Below are 17630 nucleotides of genomic sequence, written 5' to 3' on the forward strand. Positions count from 1 at the left end.
TTTTTTTCTTCCTTTTAATTCCATGGAAGATTGTTTGGAAAAAACATCCAACCATTCTTCATGATATTTTTTTTTGCAATTTCTCCTAGAAATTCTTTCGAAAGTTCCATTTAATAGAAAAAATTCATTCTATTGAAAAATTCCATCAGGGAATACCTTGCAAGTCTCAAACAACAATTCCAGGTCGATGAGATTCAAAGAAGTCTCAATTAAAGCATTTAGGTTTTATTACGATTCTCAAAAACAAATCGTATTTCAAATTGTTACTTGGGATTTCTTCATATTTCTTCTAGGAATTGCTATGATGCAGAATTTACTTGAAAATGTTTTTAGAGATCGTAAATTTTCCTCAAAGGTCATGCGGGAAAACAGCTTTCGTGAAAATCATTTTCGGAGAAATGTCGCACTCTCGCCACCAGCCCTTCAACAAAAAGCGCATTATCAGCCTTGTCAGCCTATTTCGAACCATCTGTTGACTCGGCCAAAGGCCAGTAATTAACCTCAACTATCGAGTTACCCCCTTCAGACGTGACACCCGACCCACTACGGCCGTTTTGCCTTTCAGACTACAAAAAAGGGTTCCACCTTTTTTTTTTCTTTTCTCGTCTCTTTTCGCCGGTCGTCATCACTAACCATACCACAAATATCAAAAACCTGCCATTCATCGTCCTATCACGTGCCTCCACTTAATGTATTCACGCCAAATCAAAAAACCAAAAATGACCACCACGCCAAACCGCCTTCACCCACCCAACCGCCGCTCGCTTAACCCAACCGGAATCGAATCCGACTGATGCAGGACAACCGGGAGCTATGGGAATGCCCGGTTCGGGTCCGATGGCTCGCCGCATGAACCAGACGAAGACAAAGGATCTCGGTCCGAAAATAGGTAAGTACGCCCTGTTGCCATTTGCCACATTGCTTTCCATTTTTTGGCTTTACTTCACCGCCAGCCGCCACCGCCATACATCCACCTTCGATTTCCTTTTTTGTCATGTCTTTTAACACATTTTTCACTCATACCTCTACTCGATGCCAACCCCAATTACTTTCGATGGAGGTGACACACGGAAGCATAGAGATAGATTAATCATTTCGGAAGCGACGTTGTGGCAAAATTATTTCCATAGGGGCGATCCATTAATTACGTAAGGGTTTATAGGGGGAGGGGAGGTTTGAAAAATCTTACGAGCCATACAAAAATTGTTTGGCTCCCATACAAAAAATCTTACAAGGGGGGGGTGGGGGTGTCAAAAAATCGTAAAAAATCCCTTACGTAGTTAATGGACAGCCCCATACAGCTCACAGTGGTCCAGAGCAAAGTTCTCCTGAAATAACTTTCGAAAGCGCCATACAACCTTCGAAAAAATCTTCAACAAATTCTCACAGAAATTTCTCAAGGAAAACTTGGCCTTCCTCAGAATTTCTTCACAAATTTCCCAACATTTTTTCCAGGAATCCGCAGAATCATTTTCGGAAATTCCCGTGAAAATATAAAGGCATTTCTCCAGGATTTTTTCAATGATTCCTCCTGGAATTCTTAGACGATTCTCACAAAATGCCCCTGAAATTTCTCCAAAAATTTTTCCAAGAATTCTTCAAGAGTTCCTCAAGAAATTCTTCTAGAATTCCTTCAGGAATTCCCCTAAAATCCTACAGGATTTCTTCAAAAAATCCTCAAAAACTTTTCAAAGAATAATTTTAGAAATTTTCCAAAATTTCCTTAGGAATTCTCCAAAAATTCTCTCAGGAACTCCCCAAGAATTCCCACAGGAATTTTCCAAGAAATCCCACAGAAATTGTTCAAAATTTTCCTCAGAAATGCTCCAAGACTTCCTCTGGGTATTCTTCAAGAATTCCGCTGGGAATTCTCCAATAATTCCTCTGGAAGTTCTCCGAAAATTCCTCTGGAAGTTTTCCAAGAACTCCGCTCGGAATTCTCCAAGAATTCCATTGGAAGTTTTCCAATACTTCCACTGGGAATTCTCCAAGAGTTCTATTGGGAATTCTCCAAAAAATCCGCTGTGAATTCTCCGAAAATTTCGCTGTGAACTCTCCAAGAGTTCCGTTGGGAAATCTCCAAGAATTCCGCTGGGAACTCTCCAAGAATTCCGCTGGGAACTCTCCAAGAAGTCCGCTGGGAATACTCCAAGAATTCCGCTGGGAAATCTCCTGGAATTCCGCTGGAAATTCTCTAAGAATTCCGCTGTAAATCCTCCAAGAATTCCGCTGTGAATTCTCCAAGAATTCCGCTGTAAATTCGCCAAGAATTCCGCTATGAATTCTCCCAGAACTCCGATGGGAACTCTCCAAGAACTCCGCTGGAAGTTTTCCAAGAATTCCACTGGGAATCATCCAAGAATTCCGCTGGAAGAATTCTTTAATAATTTCTAGCGGAATTCTTTAAGAATTTCTGGAGGAATTCTGTAGGAATTTCTGGAAGAATTCTTGGAGAATTTCTGGAGGATATATTTGAGGAATACCTTGAAAATTCCCTGGAGGAGTTCTTGGAGAATTCCTGGAGGAGTTCTTAAAGAATTCCTGGAGGAGTTTTTGAGGAACTTTTGGGGTAATTCTTGGATAATTCCTGTAGGAATTCTTGGAGAACGCCTTTAGAAATTCTATGCGAATTAGTGGAGAAATTCTTTGAGAATTCCTGGAGAAATTCTTGGAGATTTCCTGGAGGAATTCTTGGAGAATTCCTGGAGGAATTCTTTAAGAATAAGTGAAGAAATACTTCGAGAATTCCTGGAGAAATTCTTGGATAATTCCAGGAAGAATACTTTGAATTGATTACTGAAGGAGTTCCTGAAGATTTGTTGGAGGAAAGGAAATCTTTGAGAATTCTTGGCGAATTCCTGGAGAAATTCTTGGAGAATTCCAGGAGGAACTTTTGGAGAATACCTGAAAGAACTCTTGAAACTCTCAGGAGAAATTCTTGGAAAATTCCTGGAGGAATTCTAAGAAAATTCCTGGAGGAATTCTGAGAGAATTCCTGAAGGAGTTCCCGGAAGAATTCTTGGAGAACTCCTGGAGGAATTCTTGGAGAATTCCTGGAGGAATTCTTGGAGAATTCCAGGAGAAATTCTTGGAGAATTCCTGGAGGAATTGTTGGAGAATTCCTAGAGGAATTCTGGGAGAATTCCTGCAGGAATTCTGGAAAAAATCCTTGAGCAATTCTTGGATAATTCTCAAAGGAGTTCTTGGGGGTTTTCCGGAACAAATCTTCAAAAATTTTCCTGAAGAAATTCCCGGAGAAATTTTTGGAGAATTCTGGAATGCATTCTTTGGGAATTCCTGGAGGAATTCTTGGAGAATTCCTAGAGGAATTCTTGGAGAATTCCTGGAGGAATTCTTGGAGAATTCCTGGAGGAATTCTTGGAGAATTCCTGGAGGAATTCTTGGAGAATTCCTGGAGGAATTCTTGGAGAATTCCTGGAGGAATTCTTGGAGAAGCCCTGAAAGAATTCTTGGTGAATTCCTGAAGGAATTCTTGGAGGATTCCTGAAGGAATTCTTGGAGAATTCCTGAAGGAATTCTTGGAGAAGCCCTGAAAGAATTCTTGGTGAATTCCTGAAGGAATTCTTGGAGAATTCCTGGAGGAATTCTTGAAGAATTCCTGGAGGAATTCTTGAAGAATTCCTGGAGGAATTCTTGAAGAATTCCTGGAGGAATTCTTGAAGAATTCCTGGATGAATTCTTGGTGAATTCCTGAAGGAATTCTTGGTGAATTCCTGAAGGAATTCTTGGTGAATTCCTTAAGGAATTCTTGGAGAGTTCCTGGAGGAATTCTTGAAGAATTCCTGGAGGATTTCTTGAAGAATTCCTGGTGAATTTTTCGAGAATATCCGGAGAAATTCTTGGAGAATTCCTGGAGGAATTCTTGGAAAATTCGTGGAGGATTTTTTAAAGAAATTCTGTAGGAATTCATAAACAATTTCAGGATTATTCCTGGAGGGATTCTTGGAGAATTTCTGGGGGAGTTTTTGAAGCCTCACAGGAGGAATTCTTCAAGAAATCCCGGAGGAACTCATGGAGAATTCCCGAAGGAATTTTTGAAAAATTTCTGGAAAACAATCCTGAAAAAAATTTTGGAGGAATTCTAGGAGAGTTCCTGGGGGATTTCTTAGAGAATTCCTGGAGGAATTCTTGGAAAATTCCTGGAGGAATTCTCGGAGAATTCTTGGAGGAACTCTTGGAGAATTCCTGCAGGAATTCTTGGAGAATTCCTGAAGGAATTCTTGGAGAATTCCTGGAGGAATTCTTGGAGAATTCCTGGAGGAATTCTTGGAGAATTTCTCCAGGAATTCTCCATGATTTCCTCCAGGAACTCTACAAGAATTCCTGCAGGAACTCCCTAGGAATTCTTCCAGGATTTCCCCAAAAATTTATCCGAGAATTCTCTGAGAATTCCTCCTGGAATATCTTTAGGAAATTATCCATAATTTTTTTCCGGAAATTCCCCAAGAATTCCTTCAGGAATTATCCAAGAATTTCTTCAGGAATTATCCAAGAATTCCTGCGTGGTTTTCCTCAGAATTCCATCGTTAATTCTCCAGGAATTTCTCCGGGAATCCTCCAGGAATTCTACCGGAAATTCTCAAAAAGTTTTTCCTGGGAATCTGCATGAATTCTTTCGGGAATTCTTCAAGAATTCCTCCGGGAATCATCCAAAGGTTTCTCAGGGAATTCTCAAAGAATTTCTCCGTTAATTTTCCAAGATTTTTTTCCCGACATTTCTTCTCGAAATTTTCCCAGATTTTTGCCGGAAATTCTCCAAGGATTTCTCCAGGAGTTCTACAAGAATTTCTCCAGGAATTCTTCAAGAATTCCTCCAGGATTTTTTTCAGGATTTCTTTCCGGAAATTTTCTAAAAATTTCTCCGAGAATTTACCAAAAATTCTTTCGGGAACTAATAAAGAATTCCTCCAGGAATTCCCGCAAATTTCTATTTTCCTCGGGAGTTCTCCAAGAACTTCTCCGGAAATTTTCCGAGATTTTTTCGATATGTTCCAGAATTTCTCCAAGATATTTTCTAAGATTGTTTTCCAGAAATTTTTCAAGAATTCCTCCGAGAACTCTCCAAGAATTCCTTCGGGAATTCTCAAAAAAAAATCTCAGAAATTCTTCAATAATTCCTCCAAGAATTCCTCCAGAAATTCCCCAAGAATTGCTCCAGGAATGCCTTCCAGAATTCTTTTTCAGGAAAATTTCCGAAGATTTTTTTCCGGAAATTCCTCCAAGAATTATCCAAGAACTTCTACGGGATTTTCCGAAAGTTTTCTCTGGGAATTCTCACATATTTCATTCTCCAGGACTTCCTCTGGAAATTCTCCAAGAGTTCCTCCGGGAATTCTCCAAGAATTTTCCTAGTTTTTTTCCGATATTTTCCAGGAATTCCTTCAAAATATTTTCTAAGAGTTTTCTCCAAAAATTTTTTAAGGATTCCACCTTGAATTATCCAAGAATTCCTCCGGGATTTCCCGAGAATTTCTGTGGGAAGACTGCAAGTGTTATTTCGAGAATTCTCCAAGAATTCCTCCAAGGATTTCTCAGAGAATTTTCTAAGGTTTCCTCTAAAAATTCTCCAAATATTCCTTTGGGAATTTTCCAAGAATTACTCTGAGAATGTGCTGTTATTCTCCCAGTTATTTCAGAAAATTCCCCAAGAATTTCTCCGGAATTACTCCAAGCATTTATACGAGAATTCTCCAAGAGATCCTCAGGTAATTCTTCAAGAATTCCTCTGAGAATAATCCAAAAATTTCAAGAATCAAACAATTCTAGAATAAACGTTTAAGCCACTAAAAGTTCAGTCATTATATGCTGACATGTTTTGCATAGGAAGATTTTTTTTTCGATTTATTTCTCTTTCTGAACCACTGTAAAGCTATTTTAAATCAGCCACATTTTAACAATGCAAAAATTTAAATTCATTGCACTTCACTTTAATAACAAAAGTTCGTCTTTAAAATCGTTTATTCATTTTTTTTTACATTCACGCTATTTCATTGAAATCCCACCCTTCACACATCCAACAAAAGCAGCTTTTGTTCCGTTGTCAAAGTATAATCGCAATAACTTTCAACTTTTCTCTTTCACACAACAACTTCCCAATCCCGACCCGGTCCCGAGTTTGGAAATTGTTTCCCGTTCCTGAATGACAATTTTTCCCTGGACAACCATTTGTTCTTTGCGTTATATATTTGATTAAGTGCTTATGTTTTTTTTTTACTTTCGTTCCTGACCACCACCACCACTACCCTGGTCGGTCACGACACATTTTGCCTCTTTTCTTCGAAACACAAATTTAAGAACCATGCTCACTATTCATCTTTCGAAACTCGGTATCACATTCATCCATTGATAATGCCATTTGCTGTTACCATATCCTCTACCGTTGTTGTTGGAGAAAAATTGCGATAAAAGAACCGCAGCCGGGGTAGAACGTTCGGCAAAAGGGATTAATATTGACATAACAATTGTGCATTGCTGCTGGCTCGGCAATGTGGTTGTGGTTCACTGTCGTCGGTCAAAAAGTGTATCTCAAACGCGAACAGGTCGAAAATGCAATAGACGGAAAATATAAAACTTCTCAAAGCACCAAAAATATTAAAGCAATAAAATCAGAACAAAATATGTGGGTTCGAAAGAATCAAACCCAATCTAAATAATAATAAAAAAAACAATAATGTTACATTCATGAGAAAAAACAGCAACAACAAAAATGTACAACCAAAAAATTGTCGAATGTTATAAAGCAACTCAATGATTCTCCGAATTATCCGTTTGACGTTATGATCACTATTATCATCTTTATTGCCGAGATTTACAGCCCTCGGCATTTGACGTATATTCGTCACATTTCTTAAACGCAATAACCTTCTCTACTTCCCTCAACTTGCATCAATTACTTTAAAACCTTTGTCGACGTTTCGGCAAAGATAGATTCTTCTTCAGAGCTCATTTTTTTATGGAACCTTGAAGAAGGTTCACTTCCTCGACCAGACATAAAAGTAATCCATGCGTGTTTGTTGACTGTAACAGTCAATCGCACCAATTCTGGCCAAAACCACTCGCAACCTTCTCAACTTTTGCTGACTTATTTTTTCGCCATTGTGCGTTTCAACCAACTGTTCACAAAACCTATCGCTGAGATTTCCGAGTGCTACTACCGCAGCCTCCGGTCGTGGATAGGCGAAAAAAGCGACGATGAAGGCGCACTTTGGTGCACATAGGAATTGTGCAGAACCAGCCCCGTCACAATCAACCCAACAACAGCGCGAAAACAGAAGACAAACATGGAAAAGGAAGGCCTGGTGGTAAATCCTATCAGGTTGGGGTGGGGATTAGTGAAGGGGTGGTTGGTTGGTTAGCCTCTGGTCGCGTAAGCTATGGCTAAACAGTCGCATTAGGATTGTTGATCCGGGCGAAATTGGTAAATAATAACAATCATTACTGAAAATGGGCTTTTCTTACACGTGGATGCTGAAGTCGATGGTAAGCACAGGGCGAACATGGTTCACGGAAAGGTGGAAAAAGAAAAGGTGCTTGGACAAAGATACCAAATCAGAAAAAGTATTTGACTGGGTACCGGTGTACGAAACAGTAGTGGAGATAGGATTTATGTTGTTCTTCAAGTCACAGGACTTTGAATCAAATTCAAGAAGTGAACCTATATATTGTTGCTAACCGCAGGAAGGGGTTCCAACTATGTACTTTATATATCTGAACCTATTCTTCACTGTTGTTAATTTGATTTATTATCCATGGTTCACGTTAAGGTGAAGATATGACTAAGCCACAACTCAAAATTTCAAGAACACAAATCTCACGACCTGAACGTCTATTTGCGCTGAAAAGTTGATCGATTAGTCACGAGCAGCGGGTAACCAATTGATCAACTTTTCAGCACAAACCGACTTTCGGTTCTCTGGACATTTAATTATGGTCAAAGTAGTTTGATTGTTGCGCAGAAACGTGCTGCAAAGAAATATTTAAAAAAAATCTTAATTTAGTTCAGAACTAAAATTTAAGTTCGCTTTTTCCGTTAGAAAATTTTCCAGAGATTCCTCCGGGGATTTATCAGAAAATCTTCCAAAAATCCTTAAAAACCTTCTTTCAGGTATTCCGAATTTTTGTTCAGTGATTCCTACATACCTAAATACCTAAAGGAACTTCTTCACGGATCCTTTTAAAAATCGTGCAACGATTCATTTGGACATTATCTTGAGGGATTTGAAAAATTCTTCTTTGTTCCCGAAATTTATCAAAGATTGTTTTCCGAAATTGTAAACAAAATCTTGCCCAGATTTCAATAGAAATTCCTCCAAAACATGCTTACCAAAATTATTCCAGAGATTCCTTTAGATAATCTTCTAGGCCTTTCTCGAGAAACAAATTCAGGTATTTCATGAAATCTTTCAGGATATCCATTGGATACTTCTTCAGGGATTCCTATAGAGATTCTTTCAGAAATTATTCTTCCAGGGATTCCTTAAGAAATTGTTCCAAAGATTGTTCCAGATAGTCCTCTAGATTTTTCCTCAAAAAAATCTACATGGATTCCGGCGAAAATAAGTCCAACGATTTCATCAGAGATTTGTCCAAGGAGTCTTTCAGAAAGCCGTAAAGCGTTGTTCAGATTTATTCAGAAATACTTCCAAGCAGACCCGTGCACAGAAGTGGCGCCAAAGGGGGGGGGGGGGGTTTCTCAATATCGGCAAAAGGCGGAGGGGCGCCTAGTATATGAAGCGTTGGCAATGGGGGGGGGGGGGGAGTTTAACACCCAACCCCCCCCCCCTTGTGCACGGACTTGCTTCCAAGAATATCTTGATAAACTTCACCAGGTACTTCTCCAGAAATTCCATAGGATATTCCTGAAAGAACGTCTAAAGGAATTTCGTCATGACCTCTTCAAGAGATTCTTGCATAATTTATATTAGTGGTTCCAGCAGGATTTCTTCTTGGGAGTTTTTCATGAATTCCTGCATGTTTTTCTTTAGGAATATCTGTCAATATTTTTCCGCTGATTATTTTATAAAATCATTCTGAAACTTCTCCAAAAATATTTAGTCACCATTTCTTTAAAACTGTTTCAAGCAATTCCTCGAGCGATTTTTCTTAGCATATAAGGTGGATACAAATTTAATTTTGACTTTTTGTCCCCCCCCCCCCCTTCAATTTTTTTGCTAGATTTTACATTTTGAGGGGGGCAGATAAGAAAACATTTATCGAAATATCGGGTCTTGCTAAGAATTCTTTAACAAATCCGATGAGTTTTAAATATTTTTCAGACTAAATGCTTTATTATTTTTATGCCCCCCCCCCCTCAACCAGCTAAAAAGTGATGGGACAAAAAGTGAAATATATATTTGTAATGGCCTTAACAGTAGTTTATCCATGTGTTTCTCAGATAATTCTCCGGAGATTTCTGCAGAATCACGTCCACAATTTCCATCAAAACTCTCATCAGTTTATCGATTTGGAATTTGATTCTTTCAGCAATTCCACCAGAGGTTTCCCAAGGAGCGTATTAAGGTATTCTTCTAGGAATGTCTTAAAAACCCTCTTTTTATTTCTTCTGAAATTTGTCTTGAATTTGCTTCCGTTTTCCTCCAAACGGTTATTTAAAAAAAATGAAATTTCTTAAGGAACTCGACTAGAGGTTTCACTTGAAACAATTAAAGGAAATATTTAAAATCTGAAATTACTTCATTTCTTTAGAAATACCTCCAAGAATCCTTCAGTACTTCAAAATTTTATTCCAGCAAGGATTTCTTCAGAAATTCCCATAAACAAATCATAAGAATTGAAAAAAAAAAATTAATTCTAATTCTTTTAGAACCTGCTCCAATGCATCGGTTCCATCAGAAATTTAGGAACTCTCTCAGAGTTTCATCTAGGAGTTCTGCTTTTCCAGCGCAATTTCTTTATAAATGACTGATTCTCTTACATTGTTATTGTTTTGCTATTTGCTCCAGAAATCATTGGATATAGACTTAACTACTTCGGAGTAGTCGTACCATCAGTGTGTAAATACTGTGGTACCATTTTCAACTAAAGCATCATGGGAGATGGGTATTGTTCCTCCCCGAATGTATACGGTTAGCAGGTTTACTCACACATTGATGATTGGAAATCAGAGCTGGTTACTCAAAGTTTCCAAATTACAGCGTCTTCTATACTAGTTCGCCCCAGATAAAGAACTTCACTATTGCGCGTAATAAAGAAGTATTCGGGGAAAACCCCTCCATGCTTTATTACTTATCGCGGAACGGACAATTTTGCTGGATTTTTTTTTTAAGTTTTGTAAGATTTTTTTCTCTAGAAAGCTTTCTAGCATTACTTCCGTGTATTCCTTTGAAAATTTCTTCAAACATTTTATGGAATGTTTACAGAAAGAAGTTTCTCGCTAAAGTCTGAGCATGAGTTAAGCATGCATTTCTTTTTTTTTCATTTCTCTTATTAACTCTTCAAAATGCATTCCTGGTCATGGATTGCTTTGAAAATTTTCCAGGAACCCCTCCAGAGACTCTTTTAGGAATTCCCACAGGAATATTTCATCCCGGGCAGACGAGATCAATCTAAATAATATCAGATTTGTTTGTCAGTAATTCAATTATTAATAACTGAATGTGTTATTCGTTAGATTTTCTCACCTACTCGGGATGACACTCCTTCAGGAGTTTCCATGAAATTTCTCAAAAGATTCATCTTTAAACTGGTCCACAAGTTTCCTTAGAAGTTTCTCCAAAATTTGTGCATGTGGTCCATCATGTATTTCTTCGAACATTTCTGAAGGAACTCCTCCAGAAATGCTGCCAGATTTTTTTACAAGAGATTTTATTTTTTTAGGATGTCTCCTAAATTTCTCAAGAAATTCTTCTAGGAGTTTCTCCATAGGTTTCTCCAGGAATTCCTTGAAACGCTTTTGTAAAAGATACAATTCCAGGAAAAAAAATCACAAACATTCGAAGATTCTTTCAGAAATGCCTCTACGATTTTCTTATAGAATTTCAGAAAATTCCTCAGAAACTTTACCTGAAAGTATTGCTTGAATTTTTCCAGAGATTCCTTCAGATATTGCTACATTTATTAAGGGTTTTTTCGGACATATTTCTGGAAGTTCTTCCAGGGGTTTCATAAATAATTTCTTCAGATAAACTTCTATCCATTTTTCAAGGGATTTTTCACGAAGTTTTTCTATAACAGCCTGCAGAGAGTTCTCCGGTTAATTCAACCCGAGCAGAAAAGAATAACAACTGAATAACATATCAAGGTATTAATATTAAATACTATCATACCTCGATATGCCCTTCATTAGGTGAACATAAGAGGCAAAATAACAAAAACGAAAACCATAATTTTGTATGGATAATACCTAGAAAATATCAATCCTTGTTATTTCAATAGCTAATGCATATCTTAAGCTGAGTTCAAAAGGTATTGAATAATAAAGTAATAACAATTCTTAATATTAATTTGTACTTTTGTTCAACAGCTCCATGATGGAAAAGCAAAACTTGTTACTCAATTATTTCACTGTTAAATCAGCAAATACCACATCAATACAAAACTTTGCTGAAATACCTGCAATTGTTATTGTGATGTTCTCATAACATTTTGTAGAATATTTTAATAATAACAATGTGGAGCGGACCTGGTGTGATGGTTAGAACACTTGACTATCACGCCGAGGACCTGGGATCGAATCCCACTCCCGACAAACTCGCAAAATGTGAGTTCTTCCTTCGGAAGGGAAGTAAAGCGTGGGTCCCGAGATGAACTAGCACAGGGCTAAAAATCTCGGTAATACAGATTGATAAAAAAAAGTTATAACAATTTTAAGTATTAGAGCACAGGCTGTTCTTTGCATGATATTTGTAAGTTATTCCCTTTTGCTCGGGAAGTGTTATTTCGAAGATTCCTTCTAAAAATCTTTTATTTTTTCAGTAATTGTTCAAAAAATTTCTCCAAGACTTTTATTGTTTCTGCAGGATTTCCTACATCAATTTCTCCAGGTAATAGTAAAATGATTTTTGTGTACAATTTCCTTCAGAAATTATATAAGATTTTTTAACTGAGAATTCCTTTAGAGGTACAATGATATCTCTAACTTGCATCGCATCGACGCAGTTTGTCGTCAAGCGTGCGACCGTGCCGAGCTCTTAACTCATACTATATTTAACATGATAGATAATAAATGTATTTGTTGAAATATTACTCAAACAATTAGGCAAAATCGTCAAACTCATTTGATTTGTTAAGAAATTTTCTCGATGAAGGGGGGGGGGTGCATAAAAGAAAATCGAAATTTATGTCAGCCTAATTACAAATTTTTCCAGTATGTCCTTTTAGGGGTATCTCCAGGAAAAATCCCTGGAAGAATATCTGAACCTTTTCTGTAGGCATCTCTTGATACATCTTAGGAGATGTTTCTGATGGAACCGCAAGAGCAATTTCTCTCAAAGAAAGAAAAACGTAGGTATTTCTGCAAAAATATCTGAAGGAATTATTTGATGAATTCTTGGAGAAACCCAGGGAAACATTTCCGATGCAATCCCTGTAAGATTTTTCAAGAAATTTTCAGATAATTTTCTGAAAACCTTTTTGGAAGAACTTTTGAAAAAATTCCTTGCTGAAATTTCTGAAGCAATCCCTAACATTCTGAATAAGTTTCTGGAGATAAAACAGATCTGCTGAAAAAAATCTTCAGTAGAGTCTCTCTAGAAATTTTGGGAAGAATTTTGAATAAATTTTGAAGGAATAGTCGAAGAAAAATCCCAGGAGGAACTTCTTGAACAACTCCTAGATAGATACACTACCCGTCATAAGTACGGACTCACTGAAAGTATTGCAACAATATTGCATCACCCTGACTCACCTCGATATCTCTAAAACCAAAACACCTACAAAAATGCCGCCTTCAGAAAAGTTGTTGCTTTTGGTCTTCTGAATAACTTTCCTGAAGACAGCATCTTTGTAAGTCCTCAGGTTTTGGAGATATCGAGGTGAGTCAGGGTGATGCAATATTGTTGCAATACTTTTTGTGAGTCCGTACTTATGACGGGTAGTGTATATACCTGGAGGAACTTCTCGGAAGCACTTATTGAAATTCCAAGAAAAAAACTATTTAAGAAATTATAGGAAAAACCCGGATTAATTAAAAAAGTATTTTCAAATCTTAGAGGATTTTCTGAGAGTATTCCTGATGAAATCTGTGGACGTTTTTCTGAAAAATAAAAAAATCTGAACATCTGGAGAAAGGCATAGGTAAGCGTCTTCAAAAAATCCTTGTAGAAATTTCTGAAGGAGTCTTTGGAGATATTTTCGATGATTTTTTAACCCTCCATTAGGATCATTTTTTGACCCAAACCGTGCACTGCCTCAGCGAGCTACTCCCAACGTGATGCAAAAGAAAAGTTAAACGATTTCCTGGGGAAATTTGTGAAGTTATTCTTGGCGGAGTTGCAGAGTTGCAGTAGTAACCCAAAGAAATCTACTTAGAAGATTTCATTTGAAAAATTCATAAGGGAAAGGGGTCCCTTTCGATTTGTTTTAAAGAATCCCTATAAAAATCCGAGAAAAAAAAACGCCGTAGGAGTTTCTGTAAGAAAGCTTGATATATTTTAAGAATAAACTCCAGGAGTAATTTCTGAAGGAATTCTTGGATTTCTTTTAAAATCCATAGAAGATTTCTTCGGACTTCTAATCTTTGGAAAATTTGTTGCGGAATCTCATAGGAAATTTTTGAACGATGCCCCAGGGAAATTTCAAAATGAATCGCCAGATATCTCTGAAGGAATCTTAGTAAGACTTTCTGGAGTTTGTGGAAGATTTTCTAAAGAAATTCTGGCAGCAATTTTTGGAGGAACCTTTTATTTTTTTTATAAAGAATTTTTGAAACAATTTCTGAATCCGTGGATGATTTCCTGAAAGAATTCTCTTACGGATTCATAAAAAAAAACATGGAGGATTCTTTTGGGAAACCCAAGTAAATATAGCCACATGCTAAATGTACCTTTGTAGCGCTCTGGCGAAATAGAGCATCATGAGATCTCATCAGTCTCGTTTTGATGACCTACAATGTAAACTAGAAGACATATGTAGACCCTTCCCTAACAGAGACATTAAAGTGTAGACGTCTCATATTAAAACGAGATTCAGTATGCCCCCTTATGATTAGGAATTCCTCGACAAAGCTCAAGCTATGAAGGCAACCAATGCTGTGAACAAAAGGCAATTTTCAAAAAAAAAAAAATACGGTTGCAAGACTGATGGACCAACAAAAATTACTACTGGGTTTGGAATTTGTTATCCTCTAAGGCAACAGGGCTCAATGTATGTTGTGTGTTGTTATATTACGTCCTATTTTATTACGCATTTGTAGTGCTCCACTACAATATGTTATATTTTTAATATGCTTTTCTTGTGCTTCATTGAATTTTCGTTATAATAAAATGGCATCCTACAACATACCAGAATTTGGTCTATCCGAAAATAAAAAAAAAATCACACATTTTCGCATGAACACATCTATTTTGTTATTTGTTTTTCAATCCGATTTCGGTTTGAAAATTTTTAAGGAGATTTTTTTTTTACTGAAAAATTGTTGAGAACAATCGGTAAATAGTAAGAGGCAAGACTAAGTAGTCAAAGCATTTCCGAGACTTTGCGCTGATCTTTGAGCCGAATATGAACATCCATCAGCAAATGTCTATTGCTATTGAGTGTATCCGTCAAACACTACCCAAAATACCGAGAACAGAGCCTTTTCATAATCTTTATTAATTACCGTGATCCACGGGCACTGCAAATCGCATGCCTGTTAGCAGATTGATTAATGAGCTTTAATTGAAGAACTATTCGGGAGGGTTATTTCCATGAAGGGATGAAGAGAATTTATTGAAAAGAGCAGAAAATTTATCCGTCGAGCTTCTCACGTTTGTTTAAAATGATTTAATCAATCACTGAACGATTAATCCTTCCAAATTCCGTTAATTTGATTTAAGCTTCCACTTGGTAAACCCTCTTTAATAAATGACACATTGCAGATGTGGCATCAATGGCTCATTTAAAATTCAAATTAAAGCCAATAACTGGCTTTAAAGTCCTGCCCATTCCCACCGGGTGATCGCCTTTCGTCGAATCACACTTGTCGAACCGACAAATTTATCACCCGTTCGGGATGATTTCGAACCCCCTGAGGGGCATCATCCGATTGACATCGGTATCTGTGGTGTTGATGCTTTGTTTGCATATCCCCTTGGAGGAGCACGAGCCAGCCAGCTAGCGCCAACCGGTTTTGGGCAAGCGAAAGATGTGTCTCATCTTGTGTGCTGCTAGTGTACTAAATTGACGTTCTGATAGCTTTTCTCCTATCATACCCCACTCCTAAGACTTTTCTTGGCTGTTTGCCCATCAGTCTCGAGAGGATTGGCCACAAACTGTACCCCCCATTTGTCACGTTCGTCATTTCGACGAAAGGAGTTCGAGCCAGGGGTTCCAGATGTGCCGTCCCAACTGAAACCGAGCCTGATTTTCAGCTTATCGTTCTGTGAGCATTTTCACAGTCATGAAGGTATTCTATGGCATTTTCAAAGTTCAGAAAAATGGCAACCCTGCCCAAAAACACACGTTTTGCTTCCAATGTCCCGTCAGCTGGAATATGACGCCCATTCTTGTCCGGCAAAACGGCCCGCTAGATGACAAACAATGGCATGCGGAAGAACTTTTCTGATTGATTGTGTTCATTCCTGCCCGGCATTTCGCTCGAAAAGAGATAAAAAATTGGTTCTTGAAACAAGCAGGTCAAGCCCCTGGAGTGCCCTTAGATATAGGCCGAGACGGTGGCGCGGCGATGGTGGAGAGTGTCTTTCCTTGTTTGACTTTTGAATGAGATTAGGAAAACGATATCGGGTGGGTGACAAGGGTGGTGACCGAAGCACTTTGTCACACGGAGGAAAGGATGAGAACTTTCTTCCAATACCGTAATATCTTGCCTCTAGAGTCGTGTGGGAAATGGACCGCAAAGAGAAAATGAATCCCAGAGACCACATGATAAATTCAATCCTTTTTGCAGCCTGTTTATTATTTATAGCAGGCTCGTGACTGTAAATTGTGCCTATTGTGGTTCGGATTGCAGGCTTTCAAAATTTAATCATGCTACTGGTATGGATGAAACAAGTTATTTCCTTCCCAGTCCCAGTCCCAGTAGATTAATCCCAACGCAACGACAATACGTGAATTAATTGCTGTTCGGGACGGTAAAGTTTTTGTGTCACGTCAGAATAATAGTCCCCTTCCTCTCTTACCCAATACAAAGTCATCCGGCTATTGATGAGAAAAGTTTAATTACACTTAATCAACCGCAGCGGCAGCTGCTGAAGAGGAAGAATCTCTGTTTCGAGCTTGCCAAGTCATACTTGATTGCGAATCACGCCCACCAATATGCTGGGCTGGTATCAACGACAGATACGGTTGGTGACGCCAGCCGGAGCCCGATCGCAAAATAGGAGAAAAATACGCAAACTTTGGGATCATCAGAAAGTGAAATTAGTTTCATTTGTTTTGTCATGTGTAATTTGAGATTTTCAGGCAAGCTGCAAGTGGACATTGTAGCTAGATTGAAATTGTCTTATTCAGCCATAACTCTTCATCGATATTTCAATTGTCTCTTTTCAACAAATTCAATTTTCCAGCTTTTTGAAAGTCTCACAGACGAACTGAAAACGTTGAGAGTTTATAGTATTTGAAATAGTCAATATATGCTTGAACATTTTGTTTTTCTCCCCTGTTGGGGAAATTAAGCCACTGCGTCCAATAAGTTGCACTTTTGTGGCAAGCTTGAACATACGTAAGGCCAGAAGTTTGTAGTCACATGTGTTTAAAAATACATATATTGAAATGGAAAGGTGTGAAGGTGTAAAAATCCCCGTCGTTCTTACAGGATTTGAACCCACGACACTCCAGTTCGTAAGACAGAGCGCGTTAACTATCTTTACCACAGAGCAGTTAACGATTCTTAAGACCACACTCCACACTCTTCTTTGCAACTCTCCATCTATTTCGAAGTTATCAATAAGAAGTGTTTATGATAATTCTTCCAGTAATTTTGCAGAGCGTTGTTCCTTACAGGAATTGCTCTAGAATGTTATTCAGAAGTATCTCTGGGAAACGTTCCTAGGTATTCTTACGAAAACCCTTCCAGAAGTTTCTCCAGAAATTCTTCCCTATGTTCCTTCGGCAGTTCAAATAGTAATTCTTCTGATAAGTCTACCGGGAATTCTTTAAGGAATTTCCCTAGAAACTTTCTCATGAGTTCATCAAAAAATATTTCTGCAATATCACCTGAAATTTATGCCAGAGTTCCTCCAGATTTTTTTGTAAGAGTTTCTCGAGCTATTTTTGGAGATCTTTTAGGTTTTTTGTTTGGAAATTCCTCCGAGAATTTGTTTGCAGTTCTCTAAGGACTGCTCCAGAAATTCCTCCTAAAAACACTTTAGATTTATTCCTCCATACAATCATTCAGAAGGTCTTCCAAGGAATTCTCATGGTAATTTACAAAATATTTCCTCCATGACTTTCAGAATTTCTTTAAATCGGATCAATTTCATCAGAATATTTTT

The 17630-nt window shown here is 37.9% G+C and overlaps 1 protein-coding gene across 1 annotated transcript in view; it reads left to right on the forward strand.

Annotated features, from left to right (window-relative positions):
* The window catches only part of LOC109409153 (potassium voltage-gated channel protein Shaw), a 125128-nt gene that overhangs the window by 31245 nt on the left and 76253 nt on the right, over positions 1–17630 (forward strand). The window contains exon 5 of the mRNA XM_062847598.1: positions 800–889. Coding sequence (XP_062703582.1) covers positions 800–889 — 90 coding nt within the window. The remainder of the gene's footprint in view (positions 1–799; positions 890–17630) is intronic.

The sequence above is a fragment of the Aedes albopictus genome, chromosome 2, assembly GCF_035046485.1.
Source record: "Aedes albopictus strain Foshan chromosome 2, AalbF5, whole genome shotgun sequence".
Classification (NCBI taxonomy): domain Eukaryota; kingdom Metazoa; phylum Arthropoda; class Insecta; order Diptera; family Culicidae; genus Aedes; species Aedes albopictus.